This window comes from Leucopleurus acutus, assembly GCF_964270905.1.
Source record: "Leucopleurus acutus genome assembly, chromosome: 13".
NCBI classification, from domain to species: domain Eukaryota; kingdom Metazoa; phylum Chordata; class Mammalia; order Artiodactyla; family Delphinidae; genus Leucopleurus; species Leucopleurus acutus.
The window spans coordinates 84,133,346-84,156,547 of NC_139155.1; the positions used below are offsets into that span (position 1 = coordinate 84,133,346).

A 23,202-nucleotide genomic window follows, 5' to 3' on the forward strand; every position below is an offset into this window, starting at 1 on the left:
CAGAATTTACACTGCTTGAGTGCTTTAATCACCTTCACTGAGCATTAGCCTTGGCTGAAAGCTAGAGATCCTCTCATCAGAAAATGCACAGAAGTGGCGATCATTTTGTAGTGCATAGAAATAACGAATCCCTATGTTGTGCACCTGGAATTAACATAGTATTGCCAATTATACTTCAATAAAAAAATAATAAAAATGAAAAAAGAGAAACTTTTCCTTAAAAACTATCTGTTTACCCTGAGATACAGTTTATATAACAAGGGCAGGTTATTTACCCTGTAATTACATGTTTTCAGAATAATAAATTAGTTCTCTAGCATCCTCCAAAGGTAAAAAGAAAAATGCACAGTATGCAAAATTTATATTTTTATAATTAAAATAAAGTCAAAATTTTCAGTTCTGTCTTTTGTTTTCTTTATCAAGTAACATTATTTAGAATTCGATGTCTTAGAACTCCATTACTGTCTGCTTATACTGTCTGTGTATCTCTTGGTTTCCTTCAAGTCATTTGTATCCTTATTGTCCTGTTATTTCTGATTGAGTTCTGGACATCATATATGACAAATTGTAGGGAGAATTGGAGGCTCCAGATGATGTTATGTTTCATCATAGGAGATTTAGTTTTGCTTATGACAACACAGCTGGGTGTGTTAACAGGTCAAGATAACCTTATTTTAATCAGAGATGAGGTTGATTTGAAGCTCGGTGTTACTTTATGAAGGGTTTTTCTCTCTAGGTTATTTCTCTCTCTTTCTGCCTATGTCATCTATCTCTTTTAAAAAATTATTTTCTCCTGATTTTATTTTTATTATAAATATCTAATTTGTATAATTCAACCAGCATTTGTTCAAATGACCTAGCCTGCCATTACGCAGAAGCGGAAGTCCTGGAAAGCAGAAGCTTTGACCGGAAATTTCATTTCCAAACTGCTGATCATTTATTGTTTGTTCAATTTTTTTTTTTTTTTTTTTTTTAGCCTTCCGATGCAGAGAAAGAACTGGTTGACAAGACTGAGAGCATGTGGTCAAATCTGTTTAATGATGCATTGAATGTGGAGCATACTCTGGGAGGTATAAAGAGAACATTCACAGAGGTACCTTGAAACGCTTTACTTTCCGAGTAAAGATGTTGAAAAATATCCAGTGGGCTAAACTAACGCAACCCTGCTTTTCTCAGATCACTCGAGGTGAAATATTAAACTACAGACAGCAGATAGAGGGCTTTGCAAGACGTTTTTATCATGAAGGCCCTAGCTCTGTTGGTGAAGATCTTGATAGAGGTAAGGGTATTCACGTTGGTCTTACTGAGGCATTTGAATGTGTTTTGCTTAAGAATTTTATGGGAAGATGGGATGGAGCAGTGGTGTGTAACCTTTCCCGTACACTGGGTTCCTCTGGGGATCTCTAAAAACCATTTCTGCCTGGGCACCAGGTCCACAGAGTTGATTCCACTGGTCTGGGGAGTGGTCTGGACTTCAAGGTTTTTAAAGCTCCTGCGGGGATTCTAATCTGCAGACCAAGCTGAGACCACTTAGAGCGAGAACGCTCAGGAGACAGGACTTTCTAACTGGAGGAGCTTGCACAAGTAACTGGCCCTCTGGTTTTAGTTAGAATGATGGCAAGATAAAGTCTGGTCATTCTAAGTTTGTCTTCCTGGTTGGCTTCTATGGACGAGATGATAGTTTTGCATATTGTTCATGATTTCTTATTCAATTTTGTATACCTTAAAATTGTATGTATTCAAAACGAACTTATTTATTTATAAAACAGAAACAGACTCACAGACTTCAAAAACAAACTTATGGTTACCGAAGGAGAAAGTTGGAGAGGGGAGGGATAAATTAGAAACTTGGGATTATACACACCACTATATATAAAATAGATAATCAAGGACCTACTGTATAGCACAGGGAACTCTACTCAATGCTCTGTAATAACCTATATGGGAAAAGAATCTGAAAAAGAATAGATACATGTATAACTGAATCACTTTGCTGTGCACTGAAACGAACACATTGTAAATCAACTGTACTCCAGTATGAAATAAAAATTAAATTAAAAAATTTGTATGCATTCATTTATCTGCTTATTTACTAGGAGTAGGCCTTTTAGCCACTTTTGAAAAAGAGCTGATGAGACACGAAAAGAACCGTCAGGAGCTGGCGAATGCTGAGAAGCTTTTTGATCTTCCAATTACGATGTACCCGGAGCTGCTAAAAGTGCAGAAGGAAATGAGCGGGCTGAAGGCCATTTACGAGCTCTATGAAGCACTAAAGGTAAGCGTCCACCCACAGACTGGGCCTCGCTGGAGGGAATGCAACTCAGCGGACTTTGAGGCCGCAATCGTACAGAGCCTGGGGCAGATTTCATAGAAACTCTCACTTTGGCTCTCGGGAGGAGGTCGTGGGGAGTGACTGCTAATGAATACGGGGTTTCCATTTGGGGTGTGGAGAGAGCTCTGGAACCCGATGGAGGTGAGGCTGCCCAACATTGTGAATGTCCTGGTTGCCACTGTACATGTTCCTGGCAGAAAGCAGGTCAGTGGTTGACTAGGGGTGGGGTGGAAGGAGAAGGGTGGGAGGGGGTGATTACAGAGATGCAGGAGGAGACCACCCAGGGTGATGGTGATGGATACGTTCCTTATCTCGACGGAGGTGATGGTCTCACGGTGTGCGCACATGTCAAAACTTACCCAGCTGTACACTTGACATATGTGTGGCTTATTGTACATCCGTAAACCCTCCATAAAGCTTAGGAAAAACAGAGAGAAAGAGAAGAGAGGCATGAGAAACGCCAAGTGTAGATGACTCCTCCAGTGAGTCTTGTTACGGAGGGAAGCAGGGAGATGAGGAGTGATGAGTGGAGGGGACGTGGGGTCGGGATACATTTCTTTTAAGGTGGGAGAAATTACAACGTGAGTTTGTGTACTGATAGGAGTGATCCAGTAAGGAGGGGACGCAGGTAATAGGAGGGAGAAGGGAGTCTTCATGTCTGGTGTCCTTGAGTAGGTGGGAAAGGGATGGGATCAAGAGGTGGCCTCAAATAAGAGGCAGACTCATCGACCGTCATATGGGGAGGACAGAGCCTACGCACAGAGATGCTTCTAGCGGGAGATGTTGGACGTTCTGTTCTGATCGCGTCCACTTCCCCAGGGTTGTACACAGCAAGGTCATCAGCAGAGGGGACCGTGGGTGGGGATGCTGGCTGGTTGAGGATGGTGGAGTGGGGGTGAAATGACCCTCTAGAAGAATGGGGAGCAAGAGGCCAAGGAGATGCGGGGTGACGGATGGTGCCCACACGGTCCTGGATTTCGACTGAGGCCGTGGGCAAGGTTGAGTTTTGAGCAATCGTGGTTGGCCGCCCGGGTGTAGGTGTTGGGTCCTGATAAACGTGGGGTAGTGGGCCTAACCATAGTTGTGGTTTTAACAAATGCGCCCAGTGGAGAGAGTGTCAGGCAAAGGCATGGAGGGTGGATGAAGGAAAGGCATTATGATAGTGACTGACTGGTTGTATATTTAGGGGTAGAAACTCCAAGAGGTACTTAATTTCATGATGATTTCTTTCTAATTTGTTTCTCATTAAATTTTTGCAAAAAGGAGGTAATGAATCATGGGAGTCATCTCAAAATAATCCAAAAAACAGTTGGAGCTTTTAATATCTTTCTAGAAGGCAAGAAAAGAAGAGAAACGAAAAAATGTAAATACATCATATGTAGTGCCATTTACACTTTAAAGAATTATCATACACAAGACTTCCCTGGTGGTCCAGTGGTAAAGACTCCGCCTTCCAATGCAGGGGACGTGGGTCGTATCCCTGGTTGGGGAACTAGGTTCCCACATGCCGCAGGGCAGCTAAGCCCATGCGTCACAACTACTGAGCTCACGCACCTCAACTAGAGAGCCCGCGCGCCACAACTAGAGAGAGAAAAAACCCTGAGCACACAACTAGAGAGAAGCCTGCGCCCCGCAACGAAGAGCCCAAGCGCCTGTGCATCACAATGAAAGATCCCACATGCCTCAACAAAGATATCCTGCGCGCCGCAACTAAGACCCGACGCAGCCAAAAAAAAAAAAAAAAAAAAAAATTATCATACACGTATTTCATCAATTAACATAATTTCCTGTCAAATATATTTCATGACTCAAGCAACTCTGTCAAGCCTGGATGTCACAGGTTGCAAATGCCAGCTCTACAAGATGGTAAATTTTACACGAGATGGTACTGTTTACGTTAAATCTCAGGGAGCTGGAATACAAAGTCTTTTCTTTATGATAACCAAGCAGGATTATCTAAATTGTAGGTATTTCGTAACCTTAGCTTCTTTTATCAGTAAAGGACAGCGCCTGAATGAAGTACATGTTTAAGACCCAAGTGACTCCCTGATTTAAAAATACCTGTTTCTGACATCCTGCTTCTTCCTTTTCCCTGAAGGAAAGGAAGACATGTTTCTGGATCGTAAACATCCTCGGATACAGCATTATTTTTGTGAGGGCTTCAAAAAGTTGGAATGTTCTGTTTACGTTTTAGAGCCTTGGAATCGATCTTTCTTTTGTGGATTTGAGGTGGTTGTGGGGAGATGGGTGATGATATTTGGAGAGAAGGGAGAATAACCAAGGGTTAAGAATGCGCTCTCCCGGTAGAGCCACCTTCGAGTTTCCAAAGGGGTCTTGTTGATGGGAGTATTTCTTGCCCGTTTCCAGGTTGCAAAGGAAGAATGGTCTCAGACACTCTGGGTCAACCTCAATGTTCAGTTTCTCCAGGAAGGAATTGAAGGTTTTCTCAGGTCCCTCAGAAAGCTGCCCCGGCAGGTCCGAAGTCTATCAGTGGCCTACCACCTGGAAGCAAAAATGAAGGCGTTCAAAGACTCGATTCCTTTACTGCTCGACTTGAAGCACGAGGCTTTAAGAGACAGGTTTGTGGGAGGAGCTTGTGCTTTAAAATATGTCCTTGCTTAGCTCTGATGCTGAAGGACAAGATTCCAACAGCAACGCAGGGCTAGAAATACGCAAGTCATATTTCTATAATATCGCTTCTATGTAAAGTTTCCATTAAATTATCAACCACAAGGATTCTCCTATATCAACTCCTGCACTAGACCTGGGACTAGAGAGAGAAAAAACGGTAGATTCTCCTTTCTGACCATCTCTGTGCACAGCAAAAATCAGTGATTCTGCGGTTACTGCTCGTATGCTGGGTACCTGGCATTCTGCCGGTCCAGCGCCATGTTTAGCTGCCCTATTGCATTCATCCCATATACATGAGACCATAAAAGTGGGCAAATGTGAACCTTCAAAGGAGGCCAGATTGGGTCAAGAGCAGCGCTGCTTGGTGCTGTGTCTGTCCTGTTCCCCCTTCTTAACTTTATCACTCTGCGTTTTTTTTCACAGTGCTCGAAACAGTGTGCAGTTATTTAATTTATAGATTTGTTTTATCGGTCCCTGACTGTCTCCCCAAGTCGCTGGCAGTGTTCCCCAGGGCAGGGGCCTTGCCTCTGAGTCACTCTGAACCCCCAGCAGCCAGCCCACTGCCTGCACAGCGTTAGTGCTTGCTGAATGTTTATCCAATACACGAGTGCTCATAATTTGCACCAGGGTCTCAGACGGGCTGAGTGATCCAGGAGAGGTCGGGATCACCCGTCTAGAGACCGTGCAGAGGCAGTTACCAACAAACGAAAAGTTGTGTATCTTCTTAGGTGGTAGTGAAGACTAGCCATCTAAGAAAATATCTTCTAGATGTTGTTTCCTGGGTTTAATTCCGGCAGCCAGTGGGATCTTGGAAAACTTTGGACAGATAATTCCAGTGATGTCCTCTTATTTCCAAATTCCATTACAAGAAGTGTTTATAATGGGATTTTATCCTGGGGTTAAAGAGGGAATAATTGAATCCATCACTAAAGTGAGTAGGCAAAGGTTTTAATGTGGATGCACCTTTAGGCATTGGAAAGAGCTGATGCAGAAAACAGGCGTGATGTTTGAAATGACTGAAACATTCACCTTGGAAAACATGTTTGCTATGGAGCTTCACACACACACGGATGTTCTCAACGAGATTGTGACGTCGGCCGTCAAGGAGATAGCCATTGAGAAGGTAGGACTATTTTTAGTTGTAAAACGGTACAGAAAAAAAAGAGAATTTTTTTTTTTTTAATTCAGAGAGAAGACCCGTTTGCCCTGATACCTGTTATGTTTGAGCAAGAAAGAATGATCTGTTCTAGAAATAGAATTTCTGCCCCAGTTAAATGTTGTAGTTCTTAATTATAGTTTCATTCTTGACTTATTTATTAAAGAAATAATGGGTGGGGGCTTCCCTGGTGGCGCAGTGGTTGAGAATCTGCCTGCCGAAGCAGGGGACACGGGTTCAAGCCCTGGTCTGGGAAGATCCCACATGCCGCGGAGCAACTAGGCCCGTGAGCCACAACTACTGAGCCTGTGCATCTGGAGCCTGTGCTCCGTAACCAGAGAGGCCACGATAGTGAGAGGCCCGTGCACCGCGATGAAGAGTGGCCCCCGCTTGCCGCAACTAGAGAAAGCCCTCGCACAGAAACGAAGACCCAACACAGCCAAAAATAAATAAATAATTTTTTTTTTTTTTTTTTTTGCGGTACGTGGGCCTCTCACTGTTGTGGCCTCTCCCGCTGCGGAGCACAGGCTCCGGACGCGCAGGCTCAGCGGCCATGGCTCACGGGCCCAGCCGCTCTGCGGCATGTGGGATCTTCCCGGACCGGGGCATGAACCCACGTCCCCTGCATCAGCAGGCAGTACTCTCAACCACTGCGCCACCAGGGAAGCCCAATAAATATTTTTTTTTTAAAAAAAGAAATAATGGGTGTTCCAGGTAGAAAACTGAGAAATCATTCATAATTCTACCACCTGAAGATAAATTGTCTTTATTATTTTTATTTTTGTATTATTATTTAAAAAATATTTAATTTTTTGGCTGTGTGGGCTCTTAGTTGCAGCATGCGGGATCTTTAGTTGTGGCATGTGGACTCTTAGTTGCAGCATGCATGCAGGATCTAGTTCCCTGACCAGGGATTGAACCCATGTCCCCTGCATTGGCAGGCAGATTCTTAACCACTGCTGCCACCACAGAAGTCCCTCCTTTAACACTTTAAAATGCATATACAGGGAATTCTCTGGTGGTGCAGTGGTTAGGGCTCTGCGCTTCCACTGCAGGGGGCCCAGGTTTGATCCCTGGTTGGGGAACTAAGATCCCGCATGCCACAGAGTGGCACAACCAAACAAAAAAATGCATACACACATGTATACACACATGTACACATGTACACATATATCCATGGATACACATACACACGGATGTATAAAATATACACGCACATCCACATACATGAGTAGTATGCCCATGTACATACATGCCCACACATATATACACATAACATGCACCTATATACATGTACATAAACACACATGTATCACATACATATATGCACACGTATGCACAGACACAATATACACATACATATACCCATAATATACATACATACATACATATGCACACATATACACCACCTATATACACACATACTTTTATATACACATATGCATAAATATTGACAGGGTGTTTTTGAAAATGTCATAAAAATAGGCATATTAATTTGTAATTTGATTTTTTTTTTTTTTTTGTGGTACGCGGGCCTCTCACTGTTGTGGCCTCTCCTGTTGCAGAGCACAGGCTCCGGACACACAGGCTCCGGACTCACAGGCTCAGTGGCCGTGGCTCACGGGCCTAGCCGCTCCGCGGCATGTGGGATCCTCCCGGGCCAGGGCACGAACCCGTGTCCCCTGCATCGGCAGGCGGACTCTCAACCACCGCGCCCCCGGGGAAACCCTGTAATTTGATTTTCTTGCTTAACAGTAGAGTAAACAGAGGGGCAGGATCTCATGAGGATGTAGAGTGGAGGCAGATTACAGAATTTAGACCCTGGTTCTGACACTCAGTAGCCGAGTGAACGTGGCAAGCTGACCCCTCTCTGAGCCCCAGTTCCCGCCTCTGTAAAGTGTGGGTAATAATAATCCCTCCCTCACTGAGGTGCTTTGAGGACTAAGGAGATCGTGAATGGCACGTGCTTACCAGAGCAAGTGCTTGGTAAATGATGACTAGGATTACCAGAATCTCTGCTTATTTGGAACACTGACTGGAAGTCTGGGTTTGAGTTGATCCATGGCAAACTCAGGAAGTTGCTGTTGGGTTGGGGTTCTGTTTTTTCAATCCTTGTGCCTGAATCATTCTTTTCATATTCCTGGCCAGGCTGTGAAGGAAATCCTGGACACATGGGAAAATATGAAATTTACCGTTGTCAAGTATTACAAAGGCACCCAGGAGCGAGGCTACATCTTGGGGTCTGTTGATGATATTATCCAGTGCCTGGATGACAACACTTTCAACCTGCAAAGCATCTCAGGAAGCAGATTTGTGGGGCCTTTTCTGCAGACTGTTCACAAATGGGAGAAAATGCTTTCTCTAATAGGGGAAGTCATTGAGGTGAGAAAAAAGACGCACGAAAGATGGAAAGGTGCAGATTCATAGCAGGAAGGAAACTTTGTATGAGAATATTTTGTGCACAGAAACTAATGATCCTCTTTCATACTTTTTCTGTCTTTGATTTATTTTGGGGGGAGGGATGATTAGAAGCATCAATCTGAGTTTTAATTTCAATGAATGCATTTTTAATTTCCACAACTCCTAATCAGTGCTTTTTCATATGTCCTTATTCTTGTTTAATTCTGTCCTGTTCTTGTTGCAAGAATGCTTTCACCTCTTGTATCACATTGAAGAATTTAAACATATTTAAAGCTCTTTTCTGATTTCCTTCTACTTTTTATTTTCTTAGGACAGAATCCCCCCCACCACTTTTTTTTTTTTTTTTTGGTGACTCTCTTTCATGGTAGGGGTTTTTTCTCTGTGTGACTTTGATTTTTCTTATATTAGGGGGTGTAGGGCTTTCTTGCTTTGTGTCCAGACCTCTGTGAGCAACCCAGGCTCATTTCACCAGTTTTGTGTGGCTGCCTTGTTTTCTTCCTCAGACCTAGGCAAGTGCCTTATACTTGCCACACCCTGAGCTTGGGGTGGGATGGAGCCAGGCCTGCTTCCCTGGCTAGGAGTGTGGTCATGCATGGGCTTCCGTCACTTGCTTTTTTAAATTTGTTTTTTGTCTATTACTGAAACTTTTTTTTAAACTTTTAATTTAATTTTTTAAATTGAAGTGTAGTTGATTTACAATGCTGTGCGGATTTTCTATTACTTTTTATTAGTGGCATCTGTTAGCCTGGATATAGTACTGCTTTTTTTCTTTGTTAGGACAAAATTTTTTTAATTGACATGAAATTTATGGAACATACAATTACCCGTTTTACAGTCCACAATTCGGTGGCATTTAGTCGATTCACAATGTTGTGCGACCACCACCTCTATCTAGTTCCAGAACATTTTCATCATCTCTAAAGAAATTCCCATGCCCATTAAACAGCAATTACTCCCTACTTCCCCTCCCTCCAGCCTCTGACAACCATCAGTCTATTTTCTGTCTCTGTGAATTTACCTATTGTGGGTACTTCACGTAAATGCAATCATATAGTATGTGGCCTTTGTGTCTGGCTTCTTTCACTTAGAATCATATTTTCAAGGTTCATCTATGTTGTAGAATGTGTCAGTGCTTCATTCTTTTTTGTGGCTGAATCGTATTCCATTTTGTGGATGGACCACATTTTGTGTATCCCGTTCACCTGTTGATGGACATTTGGGTTGTTTCCACCTTTTGGTTCATGAAATAGTGCTTCTCTAAGTGTTGGTGTACAACTACTTTTTGAGTCCCTGTTTTCAGTTCTTCTGGGTCTATGCCTAGGAGTGGAATTGCGGGTCATGTAGTATTTGGATCAGTTTTTGCTTGGGCTTCTGCACGGTTTGTCCTTTGGGTCACGGGGCTCCAATCCCTGCTCACAACTAGAAGCTTCCTCCCTGTCCCAGGCTGGGGTGGAGAGTTTTCTTTTGCTTTTGAGTGTAGCTGTGTATTTTAGAATATTTAGCTATGCTTCCTCTATCATTCCTATATATTTGGAAAGGAGTGTATGCACTCACTCTGCCCTCTTGCCTGGAAAGTCTTATGACCTGAGTTGGTTTAAATCTCTCCCGTGTTAAGGTGGGATTTTGCCATACACACCTCGAGGTACCTGGGAACCTGTGTTGATGATAACATTGTGCATTTACAGGTTTGGATGTTGGTTCAGAGAAAATGGATGTATCTGGAAAGCATCTTTATTGGTGGAGATATCAGATCACAACTTCCAGATGAAGCAAAGAAGTTTGACAACATCGATAAAGTATTTAAAAGGGCAAGTGACTGGCTTCTGTTTTAGTCTTGAAAGAAGAACAGTGATTTGAGATACTTTTACTTACATATTTGCATGTAGTATTTTGTCTATTAGTAGCTTCTCAATTTTTTCTGTCATTATATATGAACTTAATCTCTTCAGTAAAAATTTCTGTTTGATCTTAAGCCACTGGCCTATGGCACCAGAAGGTTTTCATATTTATTTTTTATTATAAAAGTAGTACTTGTGGGAATTCCCTGGTGGTCCAGTGGCTAGGGCTCCGCGCTTCCACTTCAGGGAGTGTGGTTTCGATCCCTGGTCTGGGAACTAAGATCCCACATGACGCATGGCAAAAAAAAAAAAGGAAAAAATAGTACTTCTGTAAAAAGCTTGGGAAAATGTAGAAAAGCAGGGGAAAATGTATCTTCCATAGTTCTATCGCCTTTAATATATATTTCTTTTATCTTTTTTCTATGTATATGGGTTAAAAACACGCTAATAAAGATATTTTATATAATCCTATCTTATCATTTTCTCTTAATGTTATAAGAAACATAGTTTATATTATGAAACTATCTGAGAAAATGTTTTAATGCCTTTATATGTTCTGGTGAGTGGCTTGACATTAATTTAGTTGATTATTGTCTAGTAACTTGACATCTTGTTTGAAGCGAAATTCTTTGCTTTCATAAATAATTTGCAGTTTGTGTCTAAAGTTTTTTCCATATTTAGGGTATCTTACGATAGATTGTTTACAAGTAAATTACCCATGAGAGACTATGCTCATTTTAAAGTCCTTCCAGAAAGGGTGGTACCAGTGGTCACTGCTGCTAGTAATTAGTGGGGCGAGGATTTTCACCCAGCCCACCTGACCTCAAAGCCCAGGTACTTTGCTACTCAGCGATGCTGTTGTATTCTCCATTTACGGGCAGCCAGCTCCCGTTTTGGATCTCTTTTGTCCATTAGAGTTTATGATTTTTTTTCTTATCCATCTGCATAAGCTTTTTTTGAAACTTAAAAAAGTTATGCAACAGATACCTATTCATTATATAGAAGGACTTAGACATTATAAAAGAGCAAAAAGAAAGAAAGAAAGAAAAAGAAAGGAAAAAATAGCTACAATCGCATGCCCAAGATAAACATTTCAATAGTTCAACATGTATCTTTCCAGAATTTGTTAATTCCTTTGTAAACATATCAATAAATATGTAATTATTCTATGAAATAGGATCATTCTTATCAGTATGATCTTTTTAAAATTTAACATCCTCATCATATATGTCAATAAATAAACATCTAAATTGTCACAGCAAATTTTGACCTAATTCCCTCTCGTTGGACATTTAGACTATTTCCTTTTCTTTCTTTTCCTTTCTTATCATTATGTTTTTGCCATTATATAGAGTGGGGAATATTCAGGTGCATACAAATTGCTCCGAGTGAAACTGCTGGCTTTATTCACCCAGCAAATGCTGATGGAGGGTCAGCTGTGTGCAGACACTGTTGTAGGCACTTGGGGAAACACTGAACAAAAGACAGAAAGATCTCTTCTCAGGGCAGCTGACCTTCTAGCGGGAAGATGGAAAAAAAATAAACATCGGAAATAAGTAAGTTATGTATATATAGTATGTTAGAAAGTATTTACTTATTTATTTTGAAATTTTTAAATAGATATTTGTTTATTTAGCTGCTCCGGGTCTTAGTTGTGGCACGCGGGATGTTTGTTGCCACATGTGGGATTTTAGTTGCGGCACGTGGGATCTAGTTCCCTGACTAGGGATTGAACCCCGGGCCCCCTGCATCGGGAGAGTGGAGTTTTAGCCACTGGACCACCAGGGAAGTCCCTGAAGGTGCTTATTTAAACACTTAACAGTTTTTGCCAATTTGGCCTCCCTGAAGGCGGGGTTCTGGTTTGTCGGGTTTGCTCTGTTGTGCCTGGACCCTGGCAGATGCCCACCCGGGACAGGGGCCGGGCTCCTGCTTCCCTGGCTTGACAGCTGTCCTCTTGACTTTGTCCAGATCATGAGCGAGACCTTGAAAGACCCCGTGATCAAGAGAGGCTGTGAGGCCCCGAACCGCCTCAAAGACCTGCAGAACATCAGCGAGGGCCTGGAGAGGTGCCAGAAGAGCCTGAATGACTACTTGGATTCCAAGAGGAACGCCTTCCCCAGGTTCTTCTTCATTTCTGATGACGAGTTGCTCAGCATCCTGGGCAGCAGTGACCCCCTCTGCGTCCAGGAGCACATGATCAAGGTCGGCCCCCCGGGGCTCCCAGGGGAGGGGTGGCGTAAGCTCTGTAACTGCAGCTTGTTGTATTCAAGTCTTCTACACAGTTCGGTTCAACCCAGGGGTTTAAGACTGTGAACCGCTGCTGGGGTTTTTATTTGAAGCATAAATCTGATGAAATCCACTGTAGTCTGAAGTCACACCAGCACTCAGCTGCTATCTGTTGCTCTTTTTCCACAGTCCCCCAAACAACATTTTTTAGAGAAACTAAAACAATACAGAACTACACAAAGACTAATACAGTAAGCAGAGAGACAATACAGGATAGTGGTATAGCACATCCAGCCAGGTTGTCTGAGTTCGAATCCTGACTCTACATGGATTTGCTGTGTGACCTTTGGCAAGTTACTTAACCTCTCTGGGCATCAGTTTTCTTATCTGTAAATGCAGATAACTGCAATTATAAAAATTTATAACGATAAAGATTAAATGGGTTAATATTTGTAAAGTACTTAGAACAGTGCCTGACTTACAGTGTTGGCTAAAGAACCTTATCTGCCACCCAGAATTGACACTCTTATTACCAGTTAGTCATATTTGCTTTGTCTCTTTTTTTGTAAAATAAATTTGTAGAGATAAAGTTGACATACTCTTCATTCCATCCCCGTTCACAGTTCTTCCTCCACTTTCAAGAGGCAGCCACTATCATGGCTATGATGTGATTCCTTCCAGCCCATGTTTTCATACTTTTACATAAACTTATGTGTATCTGTGAGCGATATTGAATGGCAGGAAACACAACAGACAAAACTATCTCTTATGATAGAGAATCAGAGCTGGGCCAGGAGTAATCTTTGGTCAACTAATCAAAGCTCTATATTTAGTATCAGCCCAGAGCAAGGTTTCTCAGCCTTGGCACTATTGGCATCTTGGGCCAAATAATTTTTTTCTCTCTCTCTGTGTATATGTGTGTGTCGGGGGTGGGAGTGGGGGGCTGTCCCGTGCATTGTAGGATGTTCAGCAGCATCCCTGACCTCTACCCAAAAGATGCCAGGAGGATCCCTCTCCAGCTGTGATGACCAAACATGTCTCCAGACGGCGCCCAGTGTCCCCTGGGGGCAAAATCATCCGTGGTGGAGAACCAGTGTTTTTGAGCAATTCCTTTATTCCAAATAAATAAAGCACTAAGGATCAAGTACTTAATGCAACACTTTTCCTTCGGTGAATGCTGATTTCAGCTGGTCCGTATATCCAGATACCTCTCTATATCAGCATATACCCTAGAATCTCAAGTGTGTGTGTTGGGGGGGAGTCTGTCTTCTCTCTCTTTCTTTTTGTTTAATCTACCACCGACCTTTGCATAGTTCAGGATAAGCGAAAGTACCCAATGAACGTTAGTCATTGAATGAATGGACATCTATTTAGCATGTGGTCTCTGATGCTATTGCTGGCATCCTGGCAGCGCTGATGTGTGATGAGGCACTGCAGGCTGTTCTTTGATTCCAGAACCCAGGGAAGGTATTACAGGGTGGCTTCTCTCACTGTATTGCAGATGTACGACAACATAGCACTGCTGAGGTTTAATGACGGGGACAGTGGAGAAAAACTGGTGTCTGCCATGATTTCAGCAGAAGGAGAGGTCATGGAGTTCCAGAAGATCATCCGGGCCGAGGGGCGCGTGGAGGACTGGATGACAGCAATTTTGAATGAAATGCGAAGAACTAACAGGCTAATTACCAAAGAGGCTATCTTTAGATACTGTGAAGACAGAACCAGGTAAGATTGTAAATGTGATTGTGTGTTACTTTATCATATTTATGGTCATAATGAATCAATTTTCAAGGTTTGGAGTCGATCAACTGACATTTCAAATGAGGTTTTCTTTTCCTGCCGTAGCTAAATAAGCTGATGTATATCTGTCCTGTAAGGATCACCTCGTATAGCACGTCTCAAAGTGTGGTCCCCGGACCGGCAGCATCAGGGTCCCTGGGAGCCTGTTAGAAATGCATATTCCTGGGCCCCATCCCAAACCTGCCCCAACAGAAATTCTCGAGGGACTTCCCTGCTGCTCCAGTGGGTAAGACTTCATGCTCCCAATGCAGGGGGCCCGGGTTCAATCCCTGATTGGGGAACTAGATCCCACATGCATGCCGCAACTAAGAGTTCACATGCTGCGACCAAGAAGTCCACATGCTGCAGCTAAGATCCCGCGTGCTGCAACTAAGATCCCGCGTGCTGCAGCTAAGATCCCGCGTGCTGCAACTAAGACTTGGTGCAGCCAAAACAAACAAACAAACAAACAAATAGATATCAGAAAAAAGGAAAGAAATTCTCAGGGTGGGGCCCAGGGATCTGGGTTTTCACAATATCCCAGGGGATTCTGAGCTCAGGTGTGAGAACCTAGTGACCCACCAGAGACCAGGTGTTCATTAAGGTGGATTCTATGTGTAGGTTAACGGGTAAAGTTGTTTCTAAAGTAGTTGATGAATTTCAACCATTCTTTGATTTTTGTGGCCTAGAAGCTTCCAAGCGCCGAGCTGAACCACGCCTGATCCTAGTGGCTAAGAGGGCTGAACTCAAAGCCCGCAAAGCATCTTTGGGTAACTTTCTGTATATTTGGCAGGGCCTTTGTGCAGACACAAAGTCTTTATTATTATGAGAACACTGTCCTCTTGGTTTCGCCTGCTGCCTTTTTGATTTTGCAGACTGAAAATGTCTGTTTAAATAAGTTATTAGAACAGAGCATAATATTTGTCTGATTAGGATCCTGCTTTTTCTTAGATTCTGCACCATATAAAAAAATTGGTACCTCTTTATATAATCAGGTGTCCATATATATATATATATATATATATATATATATATATATTTACATACACTCAGTGGTGTATTAGTAAACTAGCTCTCTGGGAAAAAAAAAGCTTTGCTGTAGAGCCTTTCCCAATTCCCATGGTGTAAATACTCCCACATGTCTGATTTCAAGAAGGCTAAATGGAGGGAATTCCCTGGCAGTCCAGTGGTTAAGACTCTACCCTTTCACTGCCAAGGGCCTGGGTTCGGTCCCTGGTTGGGGAACTGAGAGCCAGCAAGCTGCGTGGCATGGCCAAAATTTAAAAACAACAATAAAAACACTGAATGGAATAATGGTAAGAAGTTTAACACGCCGCTTGCAAAATTCCTGAATATTTGTCAGTTACCTCTCATGAGCTGATAGGAGGTGGCCTTAACCCATCATGGGCTGTATTCATTCATTTTACTAGCGTTTACTGGATTCCTGCTCTGGGCTAATCACTGTGCTTGATGCTGTTTCAACACTGAACTAGACAGAAACCGCTGCCCTTCAGAAGCGGAATATCTAAAAATCTCTGCAATGTTCCCAAATTGCATGAATTTTATATCCGCATTTATTCATTTTATTTGCCTCATAACTGCTACTTTGCCAGGGTGTTGCTATGTGTGACAACGTGTGGTTGGTGGAAGACAGAGTTAAGAGAATTCAACTTGATTAATTGGGAAATGTCTGAGCCACCCTTTCCTCACCTAAATACCGCTCTGCTAAAGGGCACTTGTCGCTCCTAATGAAGGGGGTGAGCCACTGAAATGATAATATCGATTTACGTGAGCGGACATGTTTCAGCATCACTGAGAGCACAGGCCCAGGTGTATGTAGCCCCAGAGCACACCCGCTGTCCTGGGATTTGCCAAACACCATCACGTTCATCTTAGCTCTGCCCTGAACCACTTGATTTTCTCTGGTTATAGTGTTTCCACCTCTCCTGATTTCCTACTTCTCAGGTTTGTTGCCTTTCGCAAGATCCATCTTTGTTCATTTCAGTACCGTCCTCTGGACCTCCATCACCTTCGTTACATCTCTCTTGTGTGTCGGGAACATAACTATACATACTATTTAGGTTTTAGAGGCACCGCACAATTTTAACACAAGACATTAAAGCCAAATACTTTTTATTGTTTTAAATATTCTTTAAAATTCATTTTGCCATTAATTGTCCATCATCAAGATAATGACTCGTCATTTGCAGTCACGTTTACTGGATTGGAACTTATAGCTCTGGGTCCATTATTTTTTTAGGTACGATTTAGAAGAAAAGTTTACCCTAATGTGTTTCAAGGCACTTACCAGCTTTGGAAATTAGTATGTCAGTAGGGGAAATCCAAGCGGCTGATAAACATGTGAAAAGAGGAAAGACTTCACTGGTCATCCAGGATCTGCAGATTAAGGCCGAATGAGATATTGTTTTGTTCACCTTTCAGATTGGCAAAAAATTCAAAAGAATATAACGCCTAGTGCTGGAGAGGGTGTGGTGAGAAGGACAGCAGTATGCATGGCTGGTGGGGAGACGGATTGCTACAATGTTTTAAAGTAATTTGACTTTTCCTATTAAAATAAACTATCAGAAAAGTGCTTTTGTACTGGTCGCCCTGCACTTGGGATTCTGGTGCATAATACTAGAAGCCGCTCTGACTCCTCAGGATGTGCATAAAGCAGGGTTTCTCGCCATCGGTGCCGTTGACATCTGGGGCCGGATAATTCTTTGCTGTGGGAGACCGTCCTGTTTATTGTAGGATGTTTACCAGCATCCCTGGCCTCTAGCACCTACTAGATGCCAGCAATACCCTTTCCCCCAGTTGTGACGACCAAAAATGCCTCCAGACAGTGCCAGACAATGTAGAGAGATGTTTACTGTGGTATCGTTTGTATTGGCAAAAGAACTGGAAGCAACTTGAATAGACATCAGTGCGGAAATGTCTGCTTAAATTGCGATCCTTTGATGCTCTGAAATATTGTTTAGCTTTGACGAGGACCTGGTCAGACCTATGTCCGTTGACCTATACGCATGCCCACTAGAACCAATAGGTGAGAAAAGCAAGGTGCAGTGTAGCTTGTGTTCCCTGATGCCGATTTTGGAGAAACAGCCCTTACAACCCCTTCTCCCCATATTTGTGTATCTTGAACTTTGAACAGGTCTGTATGAGAATGGAAAAGAGTGCCGAGTGACACTCAGGAAACTATAACAAGGAACCACGGGGGTGTGTGGTCAGAGATAATTAATATTTTTGTTGGAATTTTTTTTTTTTTTTTGCGGTGCTCGGGCCTCTCACTGTTGTGGCCTCTCCCGTTGCGGAGCACAGGCTCCGGACGCGCAGGCTCAGCAGCCATGGCTCACGGGCCCAGCCGCTCTGCGGCATGTGGGATCTTCCCAGACCGGGGCATGAACCCATATCCCCTGCATCGGCAGGTGGACTCTCAACCACTGCGCCACTAGGGAAGCCCGGAATTTTTAAAAATTAAAAAATTCTTACAGTATGCCTATAATGTTAAATAATTTTTGAACATCTATAAAGACACATCTTTAAAGTGATCTGGCATCTTTTACACAGTCAGGCACCTGTAACTTTTTCATGTGCATGTCTCTGTTGGCCTGGTGTTTTACTATCTGGCCAGAAGAGTTTTATTCTCCTTTGCTTACCTGCAGCTCATACTTTGCCTTCCCTATTCCAGATCAAAGAAATAGATTTTTTTTTAAATGAAGTATAGTTGATTTACCATATTGTGTTAGTTTCAGGTGTACAGCAAAGTGATTCAGTTATACACACACTCATATATACATTCCTGATTCTTCTCCTTTATAGGTTACTACAAGATATTGAATATAATTCCCTGTGCTATACAGTAAATCCTTGTTGCTTATCTATTTTATGTATATTGGTTCGTATCTGTTAATCCCATACTCCTAATTTATTTCCCACCTTCCTGTTTAGTAACCATAAGTTTGTTTTCTATGTCTGAGTCTGTTTCTGTTTCATACATAAGTTCGTTTGTATTATGTTTTAGATTCCACATAGAAATGATATCATATGATGTTTGTCTTTGTCTGACTTACTTCACCGAGTATGATAATCTCTAGGTCCATCCATGTTGCTGCAAATGGCATTATTTCATTCTGCTTTATGGCTGAGTAGTATTCCATTGTATTAGGTTGCTTCCGTGGCCTGGCTGTTGTAAATAGTGCTGCTGTAAACACTGAGGTGCATATATCTTTTTGTTTTGGCTGCACCGCGCAGCTTATGGGATCTTAGTTCCCTGACCAGGGATCGAACCCACGCCCCCTGCAGTGGAAGCGTGGAGTGTTAACCACTGGACCTCCAGGGAAGTCCCCATATATCTTTTTGAATTAGAATTTTTGTCTTTTCCGGATATCTGCCCAGGAGTGGGATTGCTGGATCATACGGTAACTCTATTTTTAGTTTTTGAAGAAGCCTCCATACTGTTCTCTGTAGTGGCTGCACCAGTTTACATTCCCACCAACAGTGCAGGAGTGTTCCCTTCGTTCCACACCCTCTCCAGCGTTTATGTTTGTAGACTTTTTGATGATGGCCATTCTGACCGATGTGAGGTGGTACCTCGTTGCAGTTTTGATTTGCATTTGCCTAGTAATTAGCATTGTTGAGCATCTTTTCATGTGCCTGTTGGCCATCTGTATGAAAGAAATAGATTCTTTTTTTAATATTTTAATTTTATTGGAGCATAGTTGATTTACAATGTGTGTCTACACAACATTGTAGTTTTAGTGTGTACAGCAAAGTGATTCAGTTATACATATATTCATTCTTTTTTAGATTCTTTTCTCATATAGGTTATCACAGAATATTGGGTAGAGTTCCCTGAGCTATACAGTAGGTCCTCGTTGGTTATCTGTCTTACATATAGTAGTGTGTGTATGTTCGTCCCAAGCTCCTGACTTATCACTCCCCCACAAGTTTCCCATTTGGTAACCATGAGTTTGTTTTTGATATCTATGTCTGCTTCTGTTTGGTAAATAAGTTCATTTGTATCTTTTAAAAAAATTAGATTCCACATATGAGTGCTGTCATATGATATTTGTCTTTCTCTGTGTGACTTGCTTCGCTTAGTATGACAATCTCTAGGTCCATCCACGTTGCTGCAAATGGCATTATCTCATTCTTTTTATGTCTGAGTAGTATTCCATTGTATAAATGTACCACGTCTTCTTTACCCATTCCTCTGTTGATGGACATCTAGGTTGCTTCCACGTCTTGGCTGCTGTAAATCGTGCAGCAGTGAACATTGGGGTGCGTGTATCCTTCCGGATTATGGTTTCTTCCGGGTATATGTCTAGGAGTGGGATTGCTGGGTCATATGGCAGTTCTATTTTAAGTTGTTTAAAGGAAGCCCCCTACTGTTCTCCACAGCAGCCGTACCCGTTTACAACAGTGTACAGCAGGATTTCCTTTTGAAAGAATCAGATTCTTGACAGGACCGTCTCGGCCCCAACCCTGGGAACATCTCGTGGAAGGTGCTTTTCCCTTAGGGTCGACTGGATGCTCCGGCACCAAGGAATGGTGGTGCTGGCCGCCAGCCAGGTGTGGTGGACCTGGGAGGTGGAAGATGTCTTCCGCAAAGTGCAGCAAGGGGAGAAGCAGGCCATGAAGAACTACGGCCAGAAGATGCACCAGCAGATTGATGAGCTGGTCACTCGGATCACCACGTCCTTAAGCAGAAACGACAGAAAGAAATACAACACCGTCCTCATCATCGACGTACACGCCCGAGATATAGTTGACTCTTTCATACGGGACAGGTAGGGACCTGCCTAGGGCACTGGCGTCTCGAAACCTGTCTTTTGTCGTCCTCTGGCCTCTCTCAGCGTCTCTCCTTCCTCCCCCTTGTCCACCTTCTGCTGCATCTCTTTCTCTCTTCACTTATCCCCCGTTGCTCACCTTCCAGCATTCTCGAGGCCCGGGAGTTCGAATGGGAAAGTCAGCTGCGGTTTTACTGGGACCGAGAACCAGATGAGCTGAACATCCGCCAGTGCACGGGGACCTTCAGCTACGGCTACGAGTACATGGGTTTGAACGGGAGGCTGGTTATCACGCCCCTTACGGACCGGATTTACCTGACTCTCACTCAGGTGATTGGCAGCCTGGGTCTCTTGGTGATCGTTCACCTGGGGTTATGTGTTTTTCTCTAAGGGTGACTGTGTTACTTGTGATGGTGTACTGGGTTGACCAGTGTCCCCTACCCTGCCCCAAATTCAGGTCTGCTCGGAAGCTCGGATGTGACCTTATTTAGAAATAGGGTCTTGGCAGATCGAATTAGTTAAGGATTGGGGGGAGAACATCCTGGATTAGGGCCCTAATACCAGTGACTGATGTCCTTGTAAGAAGAGAAGAGAACACAGAGACACAGAGAAAGTGATGTGAAGACGGAGGCAGAGATGGGAGGGATGTGCACAAGCCAGGGACACCTGGGGCCACCGGAAGCTGGAAGAGGCCAGGAAGGATCCTCCCCTGGAGCCTTCGGAAGGAGTGTGGCCCTACCCACACCTTGATTTCAGACTTTTAGCCTCCAGAACTGTGAAAGAATACATTTCTGTTGTTTTAAGCCAGCCAGTTTGTGATACTTTGTTACGGCAGCCCCAGGAAGTTAATACTGAGAGTAAGGGATGTTACACTTTCAAAATCTATATAAAAGAGTTTCCATTTGGAATATGACCTACGTGCCACCTTTTGGGATTGGGCTGTTGTTCAGGCGGCCCCTAAAACCACCCTCCGGTTCAATAGTTTGCTAAAAGGAATGACAGAATTCAGTAAAGCCATTATGGTTCTGGTTCTGGTTTTCGCAGCAAATGGATACAGATCAAAATCAGCAATGGAGGAAGGCATAGGACAGGGTCCAGGAGCTTCCAGCCTTCAGTTTCCTCTCTGATGCAGCTGTCCAGACAGCATCATTTCCTCTGGCAGCTCTGTGTGGCCGCACGTGTGAAGTCCTGCCACCCACGGAAGCCCACCGAGCCTTGGTGGCCAGCGCTTTAACTGGGGGCTTGTCATGCAGACATGACTGACCCCCTGAATGACTGACCTTAGTCCCCAGACCCTGCGGAAGTTGACCTGATGATACCATGTGGCCCAAGGCTCCCACCATAAATCACATTGTTAGACTGTCCAGCGTGGCCCAAGGTACCCAGATAAACAAGGACACCCTTCTCAGGCAGGGCATTCTGAGGGCTTAGAGGTCAGCTCCTAGGATCTAGAGACAAAGGGCCAAACCTTTCTTTGGGCACAGTTAATCCTTCCCTGCACAGATGTCCATGTTTCCATGAGCCTCAGCTCTGGGAACTGCTATAGGCACTGTGCTCAGGGTGGGTACAGAGTCCAGCATATTGCAGAGTCCCTGGTTCCTATATAATGGGGGGCCGGGTGGGCGGTGGTCAGTGGAGGTCAACGGAGAAAGACAGAAAAGAAATGTTAAACATGGTGACTGTCAGGGACTTCCCTGGCGGTCCAGTGGTTAAGACTTCGCCTTCCAATGCAGGGGGTGCAGGTTCGATCCCTGATTGGGGAGCTGAGATCCCACATGCCTCAGGGCCAAAAAACCAAAACATAAAACAGAAGCAATATTGTAACAAATTCAATAAAGACTTAAAAAAAAATGGTGACTGTCAGAAAAGGTGAGTGTGAACTGGTCCATTGCCATTTATATACTCCTGCACAGACTGTCACAAACTGGGAATTGACACCTGTTTCTTTCCGTGAATCAGACAACGTATGTTTTGCATTTGGCTTCTAACAGGCGCTGTCCATGTATCTGGGTGGGGCCCCTGCTGGCCCAGCAGGTACTGGCAAAACTGAGACCACCAAGGACCTGGCCAAAGCCTTGGGCTTGCTCTGTGTTGTAACCAACTGCGGCGAAGGCATGGATTACAAAGTAAGGCCCTGGCGTCACTTCTGGTACGGTCTTCTTAGGCGGAGAGCTAAAAGGGGGACAGCGTGGGAAGGCATTTCACCCCATACGCTTCCATGAGATGACATGGTGACAGCTGGAGGAACATAGTAGGAAACGTTTCACCATCACAGTCTAGGAACTTGGCTGTATCTCTTTGTTAGCAGCATGTAGGGCAAGAGTCCCAAACTAAATGCCCACTGGAGTCAGCTAGATAGTGTAAATGAATAATGCAGCAGACAGACGATAGAGAGTGGTGGGGACTGCGGCCAACTGGAAAGCAAAGCTCCGTCTAAAGGGGGAGCCGCTATTGCGCTTAGGTCAATTGTTGCCACTTGGAAAAGTGGACCCAGTGTTGTTAGATTTTCCAGCATCTCAAGAGAAGCCAGAAATCTGGGTTTTTACGTTAAAATCCTTAATTTGTGAAATCCTTGAACTTAATTACAAAACAAAAATAGTCACAGAGGTAGAAAAACTTACGGTTACCAGGGGGAAAGGGGAGGAGGGATAAATTGGGAGATTGGGATGGACATATATACACTACTCTATGTAAACTAGATAACTGGTAAGGACCTACTGTATAGCACAGGGAACTCGACTCAATACTCTGTAATGGCCTATATGGGAAGAGAATCTAAAAAAGAGTGTATGTATGTATATGTATAACTGATTCACTGTGCTATACAGCAGAAACTAACACAACATTGTAAATCAACTATAGTCCAATACAAATTTTTAAAAAAATCCTTAATTTGTGAAATCCTATGAGTGGTAGCTGGCCCACGAGAGGCCTTGGAAGTCTTGCCAGGAAGACCCACTCCTGGGGTGGCTCTTCTCTGCCAATCTGATGAGCGTCGTTTGCTTTTTTTATTTTAAAAATTTTTAT

The 23,202-nt window shown here is 43.4% G+C and overlaps 1 protein-coding gene across 1 annotated transcript in view; it reads left to right on the plus strand.

Annotated features, from left to right (window-relative positions):
- Positions 1-23,202, plus strand: part of DNAH10 (dynein axonemal heavy chain 10) — a 146,999-nt gene that overhangs the window by 52,578 nt on the left and 71,219 nt on the right. Inside the window, exons 22-33 of the mRNA XM_082853790.1 lie at positions 977-1,093; positions 1,177-1,285; positions 2,103-2,275; positions 4,700-4,911; positions 5,933-6,086; positions 8,268-8,501; positions 10,226-10,348; positions 12,347-12,580; positions 14,106-14,329; positions 19,906-20,175; positions 20,322-20,505; positions 22,167-22,301. Of these exons, the coding sequence (XP_082709916.1) occupies positions 977-1,093; positions 1,177-1,285; positions 2,103-2,275; positions 4,700-4,911; positions 5,933-6,086; positions 8,268-8,501; positions 10,226-10,348; positions 12,347-12,580; positions 14,106-14,329; positions 19,906-20,175; positions 20,322-20,505; positions 22,167-22,301 (2,169 nt within the window). The remainder of the gene's footprint in view (positions 1-976; positions 1,094-1,176; positions 1,286-2,102; positions 2,276-4,699; positions 4,912-5,932; positions 6,087-8,267; positions 8,502-10,225; positions 10,349-12,346; positions 12,581-14,105; positions 14,330-19,905; positions 20,176-20,321; positions 20,506-22,166; positions 22,302-23,202) is intronic.